At 33.9% G+C, this 22,551-nt stretch overlaps 1 protein-coding gene across 1 annotated transcript; it reads right to left on the reverse strand.

The window, feature by feature from the left end:
• Positions 1-17,129: 17,129 nt before the first annotated feature.
• On the reverse strand, positions 17,130-18,207 carry LOC117333276 (histone H1-delta-like). Its single transcript, XM_033892497.1, has one exon. It carries the CDS (start codon positions 18,172-18,174, stop codon positions 17,626-17,628), a length of 549 nt encoding a protein of 182 aa, XP_033748388.1. The 5' UTR covers positions 18,175-18,207; the 3' UTR covers positions 17,130-17,625.
• Between the last annotated feature and the right edge of the window lie 4,344 nt (positions 18,208-22,551).

Consider the following 22,551-nt stretch of genomic DNA (forward strand, 5'->3'; position numbering starts at 1 on the left):
CTTGTCAGCACTTTGGTGGATTTGTCCCATCGATCTTCACACAGGGATAAAGGACCACAAATCTCGCACAAGTTTGAGTTTCAGGGTTTTTTGGGTCAAGGTCAAAGTCATTGTTACTATTTTTAGTGAGGGCCAGTAGTGGATATGTATTGCTTTACAAATATCCAATATGCTTGTTTATGCCATAATTGAAAGAATGGAAACCTACCAGGAAACACAGCTAAGCTAGTTATTACACGTGTGCATAACATTATATTTGTAACCATATGGTATTGATAATAGTGTACTCTTTGATAGCCTTTTTGATTGATGCATGTTATTGATACACTTGCCTTGTTTGAACGGTGGAAATTATTTTCAGACTGACATCTGCTACCTACTGTAAATTGAGCAGATAGATGGATAGAGTCACTGGTTGTTAAATAGGTTTCATGTCTCCTATTATTGCCATCAGGGTGGGTCCGAGTCATTTGGACAGATACTCCTATAACTTATAAGGTCGCTGGTAGGCCAATTTATCATAAGATTTTATGATGCTGAATGTGACTTCTTATTAGGTCATTCGAAGTCTTAATTGACCTATTGCGATCACTTTTTGTCCGGCGTCGTCTGGCGTGCGTCGTAAACAATTTACATTTTCAACTTCTTCTCAATTACCAAAAGGCCCAGAGACCTGATATTGGGTCTGTAGCATGCTGGGATGAAGGGCTACCAAGTTTATTTAATGGATGACCTTGATCTTCATTCAAGGTCACAGGGCTAAATATGCTAAAATATATCAAAACTCAGGTGACAGCTAAGGCCCATGAGCCTCTTGTTTCCAAAGCACTATGCCTTTGATACATATTCTGCCTGAAGTCTGGGTGGGAAGAAAGTTTTGATCGTTTAGCTCTAAATTTGAAGACAAAGATGTGTTCTTGCAGTTTATATATTCGGGCATTATATCTAATTTGAATATTTCAGTCACTAATACACAATGTTTAGCTGTTCTGACACAACCAGTAAGAGTTTACATGACCTCTGTTATACACAGGGACTTGACATGTTATGTTGACCCAGAATGAAAAATTAAAGCCGGATTCTGACCCCTAGATGACTTATTTATGACAATAGTAAGTGATCTGGGGGTTAGATTGTGGGATTAATTAAAAAAAATAATGTAAGTGAACAAGGGGTTAGATCCTGGGGTTAATTTTTCATTTAGGATCATAGGAACGTGTCAAGTTCCTGTGCTGTTACAAGTTTGTTGTTGTGTAGTCACTGAACATTGTTTGGAGTAATAAGAGCGTGGTTATACAATAAATGCTGTTATTTGGTTGTCTTAATTGTTATCTGACTTAGGCTGTTAAGTTTAGAATTCTGTTAGTTTGACCTATGAAAGGCAAACAAAAAAATTTATGTTGCATGTTTGAGAATGGAATAGGTAGGAAAGTTTTTGGAAAGTTGTTTATAAAGTTTTTATAGACAGATGATCATGACTTCAAGATTATTCTTGGAAAGCTATTGTAAATGATTGTACCTGATAAGATAGGTAGATCAGAAGTATATGTGTTTGGCCAAATATCTTTAATGAATATAAATATTTTAGTTGCAAAAGAAGTGTTAATATTCATTTCTTTACCAATTTGTATTCAGGGGAAAAGCATTGAAAATATATGTAAGTTTTTAGCCCACCATCATCAGATGGTGGGCTATTCAAATCGCCCTGCGTCCGTGGTCCGTGGTCCGTCCCTCCGTCCGTCCGTCCGTCCGTAAACAATTCTTGTTATCGCTAATCCTCAGAAAGTACTGAAGGGAACTTTCTCAAATTTCATTTGTAGGTTCCCCTTGGTGCCTAGTTATGCATATTGCATTTTGAGACCAATCGGAAAACAACATGGCCGACAGGCAGCCATCTTGGATTTTGACAATTGAAGTTTGTTATCGCTATTTCTCAGAAAGTACTGAAGGGATCTTTCTCAAATTTCGTATGTAGGTTCCCCTTGGTGCCTAGTTATGCATATTTCATTTTGAGACCAATCGGAAAACAACATGGCCGACAGGCAGCCATCTTGGATTTTGACAATTGAAGTTTGTTATCGCTATTTCTGTGAACGTACTGAAGGGATCGTTTTCAAATTTCATATGTAGGTTCCCCTTGATGCCTTGTTATGCATATTGCATTTTGAGACCAATCAGAAAACAACATGGATGACAGGCAGCCATCTTGGATTTTGACAATTGAAGTTTGTTATCGCTATTTCTCAGAAAGCACTGAAGGGATCTTTCTGAAATTTCATATGTAGGTTTCCCTCAGTGCCTACTTATGCATATTGCATTTTGAGACCAATCGGAAAACAACATGGCCGACAGGCAGCCATCTTGGATTTTGACAATTAAAGTTTGTTATCGCTATTTCTCAGAAAGGAATGAAGGGATCTTTCTGTAATTTCATATGCAGGTTCCCCTCGGTGCCTAGTTATGCATATTGTATTTTGAGACTAATCAGAAAACAACATGGCCGACAGGCAACCATCTTGGATTTTGACGATTGAAGTTTGTTATCGCTATTTCTGTGAAAGTACTGAAGGGATCTTTTTCAAATTTCATATGTAGGTTCCCCTCAGTGCCTAGTTTTGCATATTGGGAACCAATTGAAAACAACATGGCTGACAGACAGCCATTATCGCTAAATCTTAAATTTCATATATAGGTTCCCCTTGTTTGAAAAGTACTAGAGGGCTGTTTCTGAATTTACACAGATTAGTAAGACTTAGAGGAAGGGAAAAGTAGAGAAAAGATCAATCTGACATGGAACCTATAAAGATCATTCAATGGTGGGCGCCAAGATCCCTCTGGGATCTCTTGTTTCTTGAGTTATGTGTACGAATTGATAAGAACATAACACTTGTAATACATCTAGTATTGATTTGATGAGAGACCTATTTAGTTTTGTGAATTTATGAAACTTGTGTACAATTTCTCATGAACATAGCTGAAGTTGAAGATGAGATCAATAAGTTCACGATAAGACATGACGTCTCAGGTGACCTATTCTAAATCACCTTTTGTCTGTCATCGTCCGTTCGTAAATATTTTTACATTTTCGACTTCTTCCAAATAACCTAGAGGCCTGATATTCGGTCTATATATATAATATGCAGATCATGAGGTGAAGAGCTGTCCAGATTGTGGAGATGAATTATTTTGACCTTCATTCAAGGTAAAGCAGTTAAAATGTGCTAAAATATTTCAAATGTCTTTATGAAAACCAACATACATAGCTGATATTTACCTTTCTGCAGGCCTAAGTAACAGTACTAGCCAATCTAGGTCACAGACCATACTGTGATACAGTAAAGGCCCAAGTTCCTGCCTTTATAAAATTACATTTGAGGCACAAAATGTCAACCAAATAACTTTGCAGATATCTCATTGAACCATTGAATTAATAGAAGATTTTATAAGCACAAAATGTAGAGAGAAAACACCTGACATTTGATAAGCATAAGTCTATCATGGTCTAACCACGTGCACGCAACATGGTGGACACCCTAAGGTCAGGCCTGTTTTTTATTGTTGACCGATAGATAACCTACATGGTGAAATAAACATGAATTTAAGACAATACATAAGAAATATAGTATAGCTGACAACAACATTTAAATAGACAAACACTTATCATGTTTTAAAACAATCTGCTTCTGCGTACAGCTGTAGACTAGCACATGTATACCTCCAAATATACAACTTATTAAAAGATATCTGAATAACACCCATCTTATCGACGACTTGTTTCTGATCATAACATTAGTTTTTGCAGTAATTTTATTGTTCTATGGGAACTAGTGACATGTCCTAGATTTATTACTAAGCAGGTTATTTTGGGAGGGGAGGGGTCCTATACATGTGTATTTTCAAAATTTCATGATTAGTGCAAACATTTTTGAAATAAAAAAAAAAAATCTCAAGTTGCATTTCATGTAGATATTCCTACTGTACAACATTAACATTTCTTCAGCACTTCAAATCTGTGCTAGCAAGAGTTGTCAATATATATATTTATATAAAACTTGTTTCATGAGTGTTGTAAGAAAAATAAAATTTGATTTTTCAACAATTTGTGTTAATTTAGAGCACCTTTGTAACTGGATACATATATTTTCACATGTTTTGTTTCGAGACCATGTTTTTGAAAATTCCCAGAGACGTTTTACCTGTACTCTGTAATTGACATCAATCAACAAACATCAACTGTCATAGGCATGGCAATCTGGTGTATATTACAACACTAAAACTTTAGGTTGAATTTTGATTTTGTTTTTATTTTTATTTTTCATACTTTTAAAGATTATAATATAATTTATACCCGAGTAAGACAAAGTTAAATTGATCCAATAATATTCGTTATGAACATGCAAAAGATTTAAAATAAGTTGACAGATACAGCAGACTTGTGTGAAGTTTTTCTATAACAGTGTTGTGTAATATGAAAAACGACTCCGGATAAAATATCAAAGCATGTTTGTAAAAGATATGTTTGCTTTTTTTTTTTTTTTTTTAATAGCGAATAAATGTATTGAGGTTAAGTATGTCACATTTCTAATAAACTTACAATTTAATCAAAATATTGATATTTTAAAGTTGTTTTTGATAAATTTAAATGACTATTTCTATTGAATCCGTAGTGACTTCAGATAAGAGGTAATATTTCACCTAGTGCTATGTTCAGTCGTTTGTAAGAAACATTATTTTTGATGAGTCAAATTGTCGATAAATACCGGTAAACACAATAGAATTTTTAAAAATGCAGAAACCTGATATTTGGCCTGTAACATATCTGGAATAAATGATATTGTCTTCAAATTCAAGGTAACTGGAATCAAATCTGCCAAATTATATATATATATATATATGTATATCAAAACTCGTGTGACTGGTTATGGTCCTCAAATTATATATATATATATATATACATGTATATCAAAACTCGTGTGACTGGTTATGGTCCTCTTGTTTGGTGCTGTTTTATATCCTATTCTATGATAGGTATATCATATTTACATATACGTATATTATACATATTAGTAAAACCTTCCCACCTCTCTTTTAGTAGCCTTACCTACAGGGGCTAGACACATTTCTATAAAGTTCTAGGTCATTGGAATAAATCAAACCTGATAGCTTTACCTTGGTCCATGTTTTTTTGCCATTGAATCCTTGAAAACTAATTATCTGATCTCAAAAATTATGTTAATGGACATTTTTAAACAAAAATATGTTTTAGGATAAAAATCTATTCTCTGTATAATACATGTATAGATATCAACATCGTCACCAGTTTGATTTCAAACTGTTTGTAATGAACCAGAATAATATTTGCATTATGATCATATCTAGATCTGGCCTTTGTTATGTTTGAATAAAGATTACTTAACAAAATGTCTGAAGATATTTTTATCATTTATACACTTTTCTTCTTGTTTTCATTTGAAGTAAAGCTAGACTACTGAAGTCCAGAATAGGGGAATGTATTTTGACCTAATTTGAAATGAACCAGAGCTGTCCTGACCTGTCCTAGATCTGTAAGCAACATGAACATGAACTGTAGGGACCCTGTGTCAAGGTCCCTATGATTCCAAGTTGTGCCCTGATCAATTTTGAGATCGATAGAAAAAAACAAAATGGCCGACAGACGACTATCTTTCGATTTTGACAGGTTAAGAGTTTTTCATTATTTCTGAGGAAGTGTTTCAATCATCTTATGCAGTTCTACTTGGTCACCTGATAAGGGAAAAACGAAGTTTATTATAGCTATTTCTCTTTAGATCTTGAATTTATTTTATTAGCCTTCCTTTGTAGTACATGTATTTGGGTCAGAGGTTATATGTTTTCATTTCCTTACACACCTATTAATTATTATCGATGAATTATTGAAACAAAGGGATACAAATCTACTGAAAAAAGAAGCAATGGTATGGCGCGGGAAGGATGTCATAATTAAATATTTTTGCCTAGGCAAAAATCGAATATTGCTTAGGCAAAAATATTTCAGCCTAGGCAATATTCGATTTATGCTTAGGCAAAATTATTTCTGCCGAGGCAAAAATCGAATTTTGCCTAGGCAATATTATTTTTGCCTAGGCAATATTATTTTTGCCTAGGCAAAAATATTTAATTATGACATCATTCCCGCGCCATACAATGGTGCATAGCATAATTTCTCTCGGGTCTCAGCTCTCTTCATCACCGTTCTCTTAACTAGTCCAGAACGGCACTGAAGGATTTAAAGAAAATTAAATCCGGCACATGCTGTTACAGTGTCTGCTGTGGCTGTATAGGCCAATCCTTGAGCAGCAAGATCTGCCGAAGATGAACATGTGAATGTTGGCAACATTTGACACTGACTGCATTATTTGCTGCCTCATTAGCCGCTGTTCTTTCCACCTAGTTTGTCTATTCAGCTCTGCTTCGTTGGTGCCAGACCTCGCGATTGTTGTTGCGGTTGGATATTGCTGCTTCCAGCTCTCGATCTCGATTGATAACGTGGTACAGAGCGTCCTAAACGTCGAGGTCTCAGCCAATTCACGGTACAGAACACCTTTGTAATCTGGCAATCATCGTTGCTAAACACATGGCCAAGCCCGCGCATGCAGGTGTCTCCGGGCGAGCATGGTGGCCATGCCGGACAGTCAGAACCAGGTATCATCATTAATGATGGTGCGATTTTGCCATGTAATACCAGGAAGTCTTCTATGGCAGCGCAGGTGGAAGCATTCAGACTGCGTTCTTGACTAAAGTACAAACTATTTTACTGTCGTAGAGAAGGATATTCATCACACAAGCTTGGTACACCTTCATGTAAGTATTGGTTGTCAGCTTGGTGTTATTCCATACTCTCTTTGACATAAGTCATGTTCAGTTCGGCATCTAGGGAGAGGTTGCTGGATATTGTGGAGCCCATGCAGATCAAGTTTGCGACAACTTCAATGATGGAAATATTTTGGGTGCGGCCAAGCATGTTGGTGTTTTTCGGGCTGATGGTGAAGCGGGTGATGAGACTATGTTGAGCTTCCTCAGTTTGAGCGATGGAGTTCCAATCACACCATAATTTCACCAATTCATTAAGTGAACATGAAATACACGTGTATATTCTGAACCGGTTTCACTCTTGGCATGCAGGGTAAAATATATTGAAAAAACGTCAAATGTCCATGCACATTCAAATTAAGGGTTTAGTTATCGGGAACAAATGAAATCAAACAGAAAAGAGAAAATAAAATATCTTTTCTTTGTTTTGAAGGTAAATCTACTAAATTGCATCTTTTTAACATGTTTGAAATTATGCAAAAGATTAATTTTAAACAGATTCAAAATCTTCAACATTTTTAGCGTACTCAATGATAATCAACAAAATTGCACTGCATGCCATGAGTACAGCCAGGCCTTGGAGGACCGATACAGCAAATTATTGCATGTTCAAAAGTTAGATAGGAAGTCTCCTCGTGTGTTCATGACGTTTATTTTGTTCATGTTATAAAACTTTTTGTCTTTGACTCTGGTATACTGTTTGTTCTTTTGAGTTGACACGTACATATATTTTTTTCTAGTAAGTGGCCACACGTATTTCTTCACCGTAGTGTTTACATTATAATAGATTCCCTTCTCGAGAAAGAAGCACCGAACACTTTGCAACATATCATCATTATTTAGATATAGGGTTACTGATCTCGCCTTCTACATTCTTATATCTATCTAGCAGGCTATATACCTGACTTCCCTGCTCGGGTTCAATATCTTTTTCCATACCATCACTGCCAAGATGGTCATTTGCAGAAAGACAATGTAACTGTATGATAAAAACAGTAGCGTTTACTGTACAAAATTATGATTATAAAAGTATTAATCAGTCATAACGTTATTGTGATATATATACACGATACAGTAATTTTATCGAGTAAGCATTTTATAGATGGAGCGTTAAAAAGTTCTCACGAATCTGTTTGAAATCGGAGTACTGAATTAGAAAAATACGTGTGCGTCTTTCGCATAAGCCTTAGTACCAAACAAACAAAAACAATAATTTGCAAAAGGTTTATTTACTCGCTTTGATACACAAAAAGAGTCAAAGATGGTCTTCATTTGCGTTTCAGTGGGGATGTCGACCTAAAACAGTAATAAGGTAACAAGCGCGTTATGAACCGATATACAATATGGAAACAAGATACAACAGAAGGGAATTGATAATAGACTGAAATAAAATCCTTAAATTGAGAACTGATAAAGATATAGACTCAAAGCTTGGCCAGTACAGAATAACTATTATGGCTTAACACTACTTCGATACAAAGTGTACGGAGAGCGAAAGTGAACGCAAAATCTTGAAATATGCTGAAAAAGTGCTAAAAACATACCAGCTTCAACTTCAGAGTCCTTAATTACCGAGATTGTAGGTATTTCTACTAAATAAATTACCTTCTAAGACACTATTTCTTTTATTCGCAAAGTTGTTGTCAGTCAATGAATAGAATAACAATTAATTTGTATTTATCTACATAAACAAATTAAGATGTTTACAGTATTACTCTTAAAGTTTAAGATAATATCAAAATTAATTGACATTTAAACTTACAGTGGCAGTGGCTGTGTTTGCAGATTCCTTCAAATCCCGAGTCGCATTGACAGTCGCTGCTAGCAGAACAGGAATGGTCGGTACGGCAGTGACAATTACCTTCATGACAGATATTCACGGATGGTAAGTGACCGTGGCTATGGCATGAGTCGGTACAATCAGCCTCGGTAGTACAAGCCACGTCTTGGGTAGTAGCTGTATAGACTATAATGTAATACAAATTCGATTCTATTAATAATCACCCTTTATTGTTCACAGGAAATATATGGTCATCCAAAATATGAATATATTGAAATGTTTTACATTAAAAGCAAAGCATATAATTATGTACTGTATATCTATAGCATATCTTAATTGAACTGTTGTCCTGTATGTAGTCATAATTTGTTAAATTGAAATTATATATGTTTTGTCGCAAGAATAGCACTGCAGTGCTAATGTTATTATGTGACATAAATTCGACGTTTAAGAAAGCTTCCTGACTCTTTACTCTTTACTTTTGAAATCAAACACAATGTAAGCTAACACCCTATATACTGTAACCCTTTACATATATGTTGTGATATAGGCTGTTAATGTTAGTTTATAATTCGTAATTTCTCTAATCTGTGTAGATTAAATTAAAATAAGTAATTTTACAGTAATTCTAACGTCGTAAATGATACACGTGATTCACGTAACGATAGTGTCATCTATTGTGTTTTTAAAACCTATTGTGTATCGGAGAAATTAACCAGAAGAACCGAGAGAATAAAATCTAGATGTACAGCCGTCATAAAGTATCTCAAGAACCTTTCAATCTGTGAAGAACACGTTAGCATGGAGCAAATGTTAAGCAAAACGTATGTTTTGTAATTTCTACAACACTTTGAAAAATAAAATATCATCGTTTCATCAATACCTTTTTATAATGACGATGCGTCTCCGTTTAAACAATACAACCCTTTTATAACGATGATGCTGACTCCGTATAAAGAATTCGACTTTTTAAAATTATGATGACTCCCTTTTATCAATACACCATTTTAATGATAATGATAATTTCGTTTATAAGCATACAACCTTTTCATAATGATGATGACTCCGTTTGGAAGAATACAACCATTTTTTCATGATTATGACTCCTTTTGGAAGAATACAACATTTTTTTAATGATTATGACTCCCTTTGGAAGAATACAACCTTTTTTTAATGATTGTGACTCCTTTTGGAAGAATACAACCTTTTTTTTAATGATTATGACTCCTTTTGGAAGAATACAACCTTTTGATAATGGTGATAACGACTCCGTTTCAAGAATTTGACTTCTTTATAATGATTATGACTCCATTTCAAGCACTCCATTATCAAATAAACTTAAACGTATATAAATGCATTGTGATATATCTGTATGCACTTTCTATTGTTTAAGGAAAACAGTACTTACATGTTGATATGACCAGGGCGCAAGCGACAAGGATAAGAGCGGTCTTCATGGTGAGTGATAGTTAGTCAAACAGCCACAGATTAGTGAAGACACATGGGCTTTCTTGTCTTTTAAATATTATTTGAAGCAAGCAAGGTCGTCTGTTTCGTGTCTGACTGATTATTTAATAACAATATACTCTATCCATGTATATATTTATATCTTTGTTTCATGATGACCGTGTCCTTCAAACATCATGAACGCTATTCCGATTAGAGCTATGACCCAAATTCAGACACGCTCTTCACTAGCAGGTGCCGAGAAGGCATGTCAGTGGAACAGGAGAGGTTTTCTAGTCGTTCATATCAATTTTTTTTAAATTTTTATAATTATGATTATAGTAAAATTTGAAATAATAAGATAAAGAGTAGCTGTATTCTGTATACAAGATACTTTTAGCGTAATGAAATGCCAATTAGCCCAGCGGTAAAGAATAAAAAGGACACGTAGGGTTTTATTTAAAGAATGAAATTAATTTTTTCAACATTCATGAGGTCATAACAACATTGACTTTCTGATATATTTACCATGAATCGCTTATCAGTAACTCTGTACATTATGAATATTTTTTATTTTATCTGTTCAAGCACACAATAATGATAATAACGCATTTTTTCATGTTTATACCTTGAAGTGACGTCAATGAGAGAACAGCCGTTTTCGGGGTAAAGTAACAGACACTTATTTGCACGGTCTTAGCAACCGTCTTAACACAAACAAAATGCAGTTCTATCTACAGCATTTATTCTGTGAGATTTTCGGGGTGATTTTTATGTTTTTAACATTTAGGAGACCGTAGCAACATAGGATGTACATATGTACATATAACATGAAAATATAAAATTAATTAATTAATTAATTAAAAAATAAAAAAATATATAAAAAAATCCGATAGCTTTATGGCGGAGAGTACTGGCCGTGGTAACGCGGAAGCTAGCGCTGTTATGAAAAATGAGTACAATTTTCGCTAATGCTTTCAAACATACTGAATATAAATATCTAAACATAAATTCCATTGTCTCATAAAACAAACGGTTTGGGCACACGTTTTTCAACACTATGAATATCCCCTCCACAATATATTTACATGTTTATATAGATCAAGAGATAGCACAATATTATCACAGCGAAAACTATTTTACACAATAGGGTATATTGATACGAAAATTCACGATGACAAGCTGAATTAGATGAACTATTTTAACCATTTAAGCATATTTCTGAAAATTATCATGTTTATGTCTACTGACAGATTTTCATTTCCAAGAAGCAAAAAATGTGTATCAATAACAACTTCCAGATTAAAAGCATTATCATATGAGCGTCTAAATATTAAAAATTATAACAAGGATATATGAAACAAAAGAAGGAGTTCTACAAAGGTCTCTAGAATCCTTACCAAGGTTTACCTGCGAAGGTACTAATTCAAAGATATGGCAAGCCAACTTAGCCTCTATTCAAGGGGCACTGTCGATCCCTATTTTCATATAGCGATATGGGATATCTTATGCAGTATATGATATATATACTATATGAGATATCTGACATAATATATGAAACATATTATATAGTATATATATATGTTATATATAAGATATATAATTTGAGCATACAGGCTAGTTCCGTCTTCATATAAATGTGTTATACGAACTTTGAGAAATAAATGCATAGTTAAATATATATGTATAAAAAGTATATTTAACAGTTAATTTGGAATGGTTTAGCTTCTTATTTAAAAAACAAGTATTAGATAAAAACTATTAAGCAATTAACCACTTACCCTGCAGCTATGGCGCAGAGGTTCCCTAAACATGGGTCATACCATATCATTGTGTAGTGCTCATATATACGTACTAACTCTTGGAAGTCTCGGTTAGAAGTGCCCAGGTAAATTTGCCGGGTACCCAGGTAAGAAACAGTCAAAGGTCATATCCTACGACTAGTCATTGGTCAGTCTACAGTCATGTGTCATAACATGCATACTAATTACATTTACGTAACACACAACACACAAATACAGAACGTAAACCACGTTATACATACATTAAGGTGGCTTGACTCAAAAATATAAAAGAATTTAAAACAATTACATTTATCCTAACCTTATTTAATATCGACAGGATATATTATTCTTATATTACTAAATAACATATATAAGAGCATAAAGTATACCCTGTAACATATATACATGTTATATATAAGATATAAAATTTGAGTTATTTTATATACTACCGATATATGATACATAAGTATCTTACATAGAAAATTAAATGATTTCTATATAAGATATCTTCTTTGTTATGCTACATATCTCGTACGCTATATATATACATATACGATATTTCCTTTAGGTAGCATTGTAGAGTAAAAATGCTTAATCCTGAAAAATAGGGCACAAGTTTTAGATATGTAAACATTGCCAGTTGTACATTAAGTTTTTCCGCAATCTTGCTTCCACCGTGAGTCACCATTTTTCGCTGTAGGCAAAACTAAATTTCCTGTGAAAACACACTTTCGGAAAATCTGGAAATTTAAAATCCGGAACAAATTGATCTATTTTAGTTTTAACAAATGTGAAGCCTGTATGTACTACTTCATAATGAATATACCAAATATAGTGTACATTCATTTCTTCATTTTTTATGCATCATAATACAGGAGTTATTTGTTTAACAAAAAATCACCCATGGCCAGGCAGTCCTTTTTTTTTTTTTTTTTTTTACTATAGATTATGTCTAATATATCATATAAGATACATCTCCAATACGAATATAATGTCTTATTCGCTATATAAGATATCTTCTATACTATAAAATATGTTTTACGATTTTAAACGTGATGTCCCCTTCTGCATCTTTTATATAACCCTTATCAACACGAAATATTTCATGTACTTGCATACTTTAGATGTCGTTGAAAACCATTGTAGAACCAGAGTAGGTTTATTCTATATTAAAGCAATAAGATTAGACTCTGCAACAAGTACCTGATTTCCAGCTACATTGACTGTGGTATCCTTGCTCTATGTAATACAAGGTGCAAAGGTACTGGCCATTCCTACATACCGTTTTTATAGCTACCAGTATAAATCGTGTCAACTTATTGTCAAGTGAACTCGATCGCAAGAAAATGGAAATAAGTATTGTCCTTGTTTGTATCTTATTATTGTTTGAGTTTTACAGCCATGTATTTGCTATTGGTGTTATGTGGAGATGTCGAAATTAACCTGGTCCATTTTTAACGTCAGAATGCCTTTGGTACCTGCCGTTTTTAACAGCAATTATTGACCCGATTTAACAGACGGTTCCCAGTGTTTACTGTAGTTATGTAAAATGAAATATGAATGTTTGGTGTTCTAGACTAAGATTGTAAATATAAGGTAGCAGAGTACAGTAAAAATATGGCACATGTTTTAGATATGTAAACATTGCCAGTTAACCCTACACATTACCTCTAATAAAGTATATATATTTTTAATCTGTACAACATTTGCAATTTTAATACAGCTCTGAAGGATAAGCAAACTTATATTTCTGTGATTTTTAGAGCTGTGAATACCATGGTAACAGCTTAAAAAATGCTCAAAAATTGCAAAATATTATGTTATTTGACCCAAAATGACACAATTCTCTACACAATTTTTTTTCTGAAACCTATTTGAAATTAAATATCTCTATCCCAAATACAGAATTAATCAGATATTACACCATTTGATTGTAACTTTCAAGTGAACGCCTACACTCTAGCCAGAACTTTACCACTGTCTGACATCTTGCGCACTATAAAAACCAATTCTATTTGCGTCAGAAACATAACCATTTTACCGGACAAATCCAGCTTTCTTCTGCCTTACGTTTTCCAAAACTGATCCATTTGGGAGAGGAACAATTTTCATTTCCGTTTTTGAAATCATTATTAAACTCCTTTGCCAACTATGGGCAAGTATTTGGACTCTCGTCATTCTAAACGAGACACTTACACGTCCAGGTGTTGATAGTCAAGCTTTTAACGTATCTTGCAAACTTTTGATATATGTTCCTCTGTTACATCCGCTATATTCGTACAGATCCTTCTACCATTTCCAGAGCTCAAAATAACATGTCTTTCTGTACATGAATACTAGATATAAGCCCCAGAGTTTGCTTCTGTCTTGTATGATTTTTTCATTTTTACATAATCATGTATAATATGCAACTTTTACACATTGTTAGTATTGGGGTCTCTCACTCATAGTAATTGTTATTGTTCTTTCATTAAAGTTTTGCCTTTATTCCTAGGAAATAACCCATAATGCTTAAAATTAATATTGCAGATCAATATTCACTTACTATTATATTTTATCTTGTTGTGAATTGACATTTTTTATTCGAACTTTCCGTTCTTGAATTATTCAACGAATCTTGTGTCTATTTAGGTCACCTGAGACGTCAGTGACCTAGCTATTCTAATCGCCTTTTGTCCGTCGTCATGCGTCGTGCGTCTGTAAACAGATTACATTTTCGACTTCTTCTCCAAAACCGCTGAACAAAATTCACTGAAATTTGGCAGGGAGCTTCTATGACTAAAGGTCAACCAAAATTATGAAGTATATACCAGGGCCTGAGGGGCGGGGCAAAAAACGGTCAAATTGACTAAAACTTCAAAAATCCTCTTCTCTACTCTCAGATATGGTGGAATCAAACACTCTTCATAGATGGAAGGGTATTAAGGTGCTTTATCAAAATTGTGAATTTCATGACCCTGGGGTCTCACGTTTACCCCTGGGGAGGGGTAAACTTTACAATAGTTCATATAAGAAATCACAATTTATGACAATTGTAACTTTCCGTTCTTGAATTATTCAACGAATTTTGTGTCCTTTCAAATCTATTGGCTTTCTTGAATCACTCGAGGGGCAAGCTAGTCTTCTTATAGTTCTTCATTTTCAATCGCTTGAGAGACCTTCTAGCCTTCTCTTAAATTGCTCAAGAGTGTCTCTCGTGAATCGATAAAGGGTCTCGTCTAGCCTGCTCTTAAATCGCTGAAGAACTGATCTCTTAAATCACGTAAGAATACCTTAATTTTTTTTATCAAACAACTTGCTTCTCATACGCCAAATGTGTTTGTGTACTTAATGCAATTTAAATGTTTTGTAATAAACATGGAAACTGTTTCGCATGTGTGTGTTGTGTATAAGCTGAATGATTATAGAGCCTTATCCCAATTACCATATCGGAAGGTCATCTTTTTAAAAGTCATTTCTACTAAATCATATTTTGACAAGATACAGACTAACACTGGAACCCACAGGGCCGCGGTGGCCGAGTGGTTAAAGGTGTCCCTACACTTTATCACTGGCCCTCCACATCTGGGTTGCGAGTTCGAAACCTACGTGGGGCAGTTGCCAGGTACTGACTGTAGGCCGGTGGTTTTCTTCGGGTACTCCGGCTTTCATCCACCTCAAAAACCTGACACGTCCTTAAAGGACGTTACACAAAAACACACAAGATGCCAAATGTAACACGAACGACTACAGACGGGGTTTAGCTCCTTAAATGTTCATTCTTAAAAATGTCGTTCAATCTCCATTATGAATACGTTTGCCCTGTAATATTACATTGCACTATCTGGAGATGATTGGCTGAAATTAGATGAATATACATGTAGAACATAATATATTGTAGACTGGTGATGTTACTGTAATACAAAGTGTAACGTATCATATCACACATGTTAAACTTCTGTTGATTGAGTTAATAGGTCAACATTGATTAATAGGAATTCAAATGAGTGATTGCGCAACATATATCATGTCTAATTTGTATCATTGTTATCAGGGTGTGGGGGTTGGGGGGGTTAAAAAAAAATTTGTCAAGACAAGGCTACCACAATGATGAATGGGAGTCCCGACCTTACTCTCCGTAGAAGTAGTAGATATGGAACGTGTAATTAGCTCAATCATATTTCAGCGCAGTGCTTCTAGTGACACGTAAAATTACAGTAAATTCCCATCAAAGCCGGATAATTAAAAGAATAACATTAAGAACCACCGATATTGGTTGTCTTTATAACCCTTGGAAATGCAAGTTATGAAGATTGAAGATTGTAAATGTAATCAGTTTTTTTTACAAACAATAACTTCTCGAAGAAAGAGGTCGAGTGTAGAAATATCCAAAAATGCACCCATTTGGCTCTAGGCCAAACTCAGGCTTTATTACCGACCGACACAAAGCCTGCATTATAGTAATACATCTAAAACGGCAATTAGGTTGACAGATGAAATGGTTAATTCTCTATTTTGACAATAGTAATATGCCCGCAGAGGAAAGGTAATTTAGTATGCAACGCAGATAGACGATTATTTAGAGTGGTCTCCCTTTAATCACAGCGTAAATATCATTAAAATTATATAACTAGCAATGGTTCTTATGCTGTCATTGTTTTCTGGAGGAAGGGGGAAAGTTAGACTTCCACTTTATGGAATCTTTTGTCAAAGACGAAGTCATTATGTGTATAGAATAGTCATTAATTTTTCCATAAAACATTAAGCCGTGAACATGTCGATATTATTATATAAGAATTGATATGTTTACTGAACAGGAAATACAAACATTCTTAACGTTTTTTGTCACAATTATCCCAAATACCAAAATCGTATACATTGGAATCATATCGGTGTGCAAACATTATGGAAAATCTCAAAAATACTGAACAGAAAAGTTTCGCTGTGTAGGTTTACTTCATTTATTTTTATAGATGTTATTATGGGAAGACTGTTATGTATTGAGTTTTGTTATCTTATAGTCAAGCTGAATATAGTTTCTGCACTAAGTCCAGGAATAAGTCAGATTTGTTGTTAAAATCATGTTTACTTTCGGAGGCATATTTGCGTATGGTGTAGACAAATGTACCTGTATTGATATCAAAGATTGGGACATGTGGTTCTAAAGATGTGAAATGTTTGCTGGTAAGAATCATCATGTCTGCAGTAACATATATAGTACATCAAGAAAGGCTAGCCTTTTGATGCAAAATAAATGTTATGTGCATCTCAAAAAGTTCAGAAATACAGTGTATTCTTACATGCAAGAATAGTTTAATATGACATTTACTTATTTAAAACATATCCTCTTCTGTAATATTATCACGAAGAATTTTATGATAAAAGTACTAAAGAAACATTGATAGAACATTTTGCTATTTTAATTTCGACCAGCTGTTTTCCATCGTACGAACTGTTGTCAGCCTAACTAATATCATCATTCAAAATGTTACCATTTGAGATAATTGTCATTTTTAAAAAACCCACTTCTGATGTAGTCCTACGTTGTTGATCAAATTCAGTTCAATTACGACAATTGTAAATAGTATCTATATATAACAAAGCCAAGTGCATTCATTGTATTCAGATAAAAAATACTTACATTATAATTCACCCAGGGCATGCTTTGCTGAAATAAAGTGCATAGCGTAATTCGAGATGTCATTAGACACTTTTTGAGAAAAGTGGGTAGTCCTGAAAAGGACTTTTAGGGTTGGGGGTCAGTTACGACCAAACACTGAAAAGTGTTTACTTCTTGGCGGGCTTCTTGGCTGCTTTCTTAGCTGCGGGCTTTTTTGCTGCTGGTTTCTTAGCTGCTGGCTTCTTGGCTGCCTTTTTGGGGGTCTTGGCCTTTGGCTTGGATGCAGGTTTCTTAGCTGCGGGCTTCTTGGCTTTCTTTGGACTCTTTGCTTTCTTTTCGCCGGAGGCTTTCTTTGGTTTAGCTGCTGCAGCCTTTGGTTTCTTTACTTTCTTGGCTGCTGGTTTCTTGACTGCCTTGGGCTTTTCTCCAAGTTTGAATGAGCCAGAAGCTCCGGTGCCTTTGACTTGCTTCAGTGCACCCTTAGCAACGCTTCTCTTGAGAGCAGCTTTGATGAGGGCACTGGATTTGTTGTCATCAGCGACCTTGTAGTTGCCAAGAATGTACTTTTTGATGGCGATTTTTGATGAACCACCTTTCTCCTTCAGTGCTGCGATAGCTGCAGCTATCATAACTTCATATTTAGGATGAGCTGCTGGAGCCTTTGGCTTGCTTGCCTTCTTTACTTTCTTCGATGGAGATGCTGCTGCGGCGCTCATGGTGACGAGTTGGATATTCTTCCTGTACCGAGGTATAAGCGAGAATGACAAAAATTTTCAAAATCCGCCTATTTACTCATTTTGCTCGAACGTCGTCGAAGACACCACGCAGTCGCTGGCTTTCATCTCACCGTATTTTGTTAGTTGCACAGATTATGTGTTTCCTATTCCAACTTTCATTGTATATAGTTCATTGAATTAAATTTCCATGATATACGTCTCAGGACGAATGGAAAGAATTTTGTTTGGAGATTTGAGACATTTCAAGCAAAATTGTTTGATTTCCAGGAGAATCATGTTTATAAACCATTTTCTGACGATATTGCCATTTGTTCGCAACAAATTTCCAATTCAGATATGAATTTATCAAATTAAACATGCTATAAGTATTATTTTTATTTCATTTTTATGCAAAATAAATATCTTTCTTTTGAATAATATATCATAGAGATATAGATATCTTCTTTAATATTGACAAATCTGTAATTCAATCGGGGTATAGAAGCACAAACATCGAACAAGCGCCATATTGCTAGTTACGAACGGTATAAGTTATGACACATAGACTACGATTCATCAATTAACACACTTTTTAATTATATATAATAATGAAATTACAATAGTATATATAATGTTAATGTGTGAAATACTTATCTTACAAAGAAGTTAGATATATATTTTAATCATAGCTGTGAAATGTTGGTGTTTACAACGGCCTATATGATGTCATCAAATTCACTCTCCTGTACTATCTCAATGATTGTACAAAGGTGATGAGATGTTTTAGTAACTCCCAAAAGAAATTAAGAGTTATATACAATGGAGGAAGAATAAATTTAACTGTATCTTACAGCTGTTCGTCCTTCAATGACTCGTCGATAATGCTGTTTAATGAATTAAGGGTCTAATTAAGTGATAGGAGGCGACCAAAAACAAAACCCGAAATAGATAAAATACAAATAATAAAAGGTCAACATCTTGATTATCCAAAGTGGCAATATACCCATAATTCAAGAAATTGAATTACTTTAAATACATTTACTAATTTAAATAATGCATTTCAAAGGAAACTACAAATATATATGTCTGTTCTAAACGTGTCACAATTAACTATTGGAATATAAATTTAAACACGTCAATGTCATTTGGGTGAGAATTATGGCAAGCCAAATGTCATTTATTCACGACGTTAATTCAGGAATTTTCCAAAATATATAAGATATCTTATCTTATTTATCATATAAGATATCTTATCGAGTTTGTTTTGATCGGGTGCGTCATTTGTTGTATCACACAGTGAATTTTCTATTTTTAGACTTTTAGAAAACGCAGATAAAACACTGACTTCAGTCGGTAAGACGAAAACTAGAAGTTGGCGATGTCGCTTAGAAAATAAACATGAAACTAACAATAAATCATTAAAAGATACTACATGTATATTTTATTTGGTAAAGAAAATATCGCTTTATCGGATAAATTAAGTTTTATAATGGGGAAAAGTAGAATTTCCATTATGTTTTTTTAGTTAAAGAGGCTTACCCGCAGACGGACCGGTAAACGGCACGTCTCCGATCACTAAATAAACTTCAGTACACGTTTCTATGTGACAAAATTAGAGGCTTTCCGACTTTATTTCTTGAAAACAATTACAGAATATGTATTTAAAAGACGTTTTAAAACTCAACCTGAGAGGGAAATGTATGGAATATAACGGCAAATATTCTTTGTAAATCGCCGCTGCCTTTGAAGTTATCACTGTGCGGCACTGTGCACGTGCTTGTTTCTTTGATGTGTCAATCAAATTAGACTCCATTTTATAGCGGGGACTTATTGCGGGTTGCGATTAAATAAATAATATTTAAAAAATGAGGTTTTAATATCACTTTTCAGCGTTTTATAAGGAAAATAAAATGAAAAACTCAACAATTCCAACAATCTGTCATGTGTAAAAAATCTTTTTCTATTAGCCAATTTTTCTGATCTCTCTGCGGGCAAGCCTCTTTAAAAAAAACCTTCTCATTGCATGAATACTTTTTTTTTACAATTAGTGTAACAAAATATAATGCGAAAAGAAATTATTTGCGTACAGGTAAAATACTTTCACTTAACTGAATATATTTTAACCATAATACAAAACGACAGTAATATTCAATAATTATATGTACATACATAACTTATTTCAGTATCTGATCAGATATGATAATGTCTGTTCTATAAATTCTGAAAAATACTTAATTACCAGTGTATACACTTAAAATGTTGAGTTTAAATAATCCAATCCGATGAATATGTAATTTTCATATTGCCCGAGTTAAAATGCAAAATATGTATAGAAAACATTGACAAAGGACATAGTTATCTTTATAAATTATATATTTTCTGACTGGAACAGTTTTGTTGTGCCGTCATTGTTGATTGTTGCTATGTTAATGACGTCATAATATATGACATCATAATGAGTTCAAAATAAACAAACCTCTCTGAAGAACTCCCAAGATGGAGAGAAAGCGCTAAGAGAACGTTGTTAAGTTTTTTGTTTTAAAAATATATTTATATATACTTAGCAACACAAATGATGAAGGAAGACAACTTTTTGAGTCGTGCACTGAGCGGGCCTCGAACTCACGATCTACGGCACCCAATCGCCTAGCCAAAAATACCCTCAGCTTATACCGCTAGCGCCACATCGGCGTTCTTAAAAAAGAACGTTTCAATGGCGCAGTGATGGTCGGCCCGATACCCTGACATGATCATTGTGGAAGTCGTCTATAAGATGATATGAATACCTGGATCGCAATGTATTTACATACATGGATACGAATTGTACATATATTATATATATTTCTCTCGGTACAACTACGACAGGTAATTCAAATCTATATCTTCGGATCACCAACACATATTGTATATGATACATTGTGCTAATAAATAGATATATAACTTCGCAACACAAATGACGAAGGAAGACAACTTTTTGACTCGTCATAAACATATATTTAGATTTTCATATTTTAATCAGAACTCCAACACACTTATTGCCTGTAACAAGAGGCCATAGTATAATGTAAGAATCGCACATGCCTGAGATAAACTACTTTATTATAATAATACGTAAATGCTAGAGAAATGTAGTATGAAATAATACAGAAATATTATATTGAATAAATTAGGCTGTTGAAATACAAACATTGCTCAATCATTTAATAATGAGTTCATTTCTTTCTAGAAATTTACAAACAGTTCAATGAAAATCGTAAATCTTTTTATTGATACAGAATTGATAATCCGGAATGAATGTATCTCTAATTTAAGTAGGTGTAGTTGTACATGAAATAATACATTTCTAGAGCCAATGGAATTTTCTCCGGCTTCAATAACACAAAACTATTTTTCAGCTTACCTTTTCTCAGTATAACACCATACAATTTATAACCATTAGATTTCCCAATATCTGTGTTTCCTCTTTCCTCAGCCTGTTGCTCAATATACTGCGTATTAGTATTTAAACAGATTTGTCAATGACGGACGAATGTTATAAGTATCAAAAACAGTAAAATACAAGTGCAATTATGGGCTTTTATTTCTCAGAGAAATCATATACATAATATAATTTGAAATTAATGATTAGACAAAAAATAATGTATGTTACCCGACCACCTTACAATAAAATAGAAATAAAAAAAATAAACTACTTTTATTTCCATAAATCATTGGATATACATATGCGTGAGCTGTGTGTATGGGTGGTATTATCACCGATTATATCATTCACTGTTTGATACACGATGATAGGTATACAACAGTGACTGTGTGACACTTGTTCCTATTTCCATATGTCGTTACTGTTCATTGTAATCGCATGTATGAATTGAAATAAAAGAAAGTGTGAACTAACATGAACAAAAACAATAATTTGCAGTCATTTATTCAATTGTTTTGACATTTTGATACACGAAAATAGGTCACAACGAGTCTTCATTGTTTGCATATCAGTGGTGATGATGGCTACCTGGAAACAGAATATACAAGATGAAGATGTAGGTAAATACACATTGAATGAATGAGATACAACAGAAGACAAATTGATTGATAATAATATACTGAAATAAAAACTAATCATGATACGGACTCAAATCTTGGCCAGTACAGAATAACCTAATATACCTTAACACTACTTCGATATAAAGTGCATGGAAAGCAAAAGTGAACGCAAAATCTTGAAATATCTAACAACGCGCTAAATGCATACCAGCAAACTTAGTTTGAGAGTTCCTTGATTAAAAAATCCGGGCGATATTATGTAATTGAATAGCAAATTGTTTCAGAGTACCCCGACAGTTTATGGGACAGGCGAAACATACAGTTCACATTTTGTGA

Source organism: Pecten maximus, chromosome 8, assembly GCF_902652985.1.
Source record: "Pecten maximus chromosome 8, xPecMax1.1, whole genome shotgun sequence".
Classification (NCBI taxonomy): Eukaryota; Metazoa; Mollusca; class Bivalvia; order Pectinida; family Pectinidae; genus Pecten; species Pecten maximus.

Excerpts from the sequence above, each read along its gene's own strand:
- LOC117333276 (XM_033892497.1), bottom strand. The coding sequence starts at position 18,174 with ATGAGCGCCGCAGCAGCATCTCCATCGAAGAAAGTAAAGAAGGCAAGC.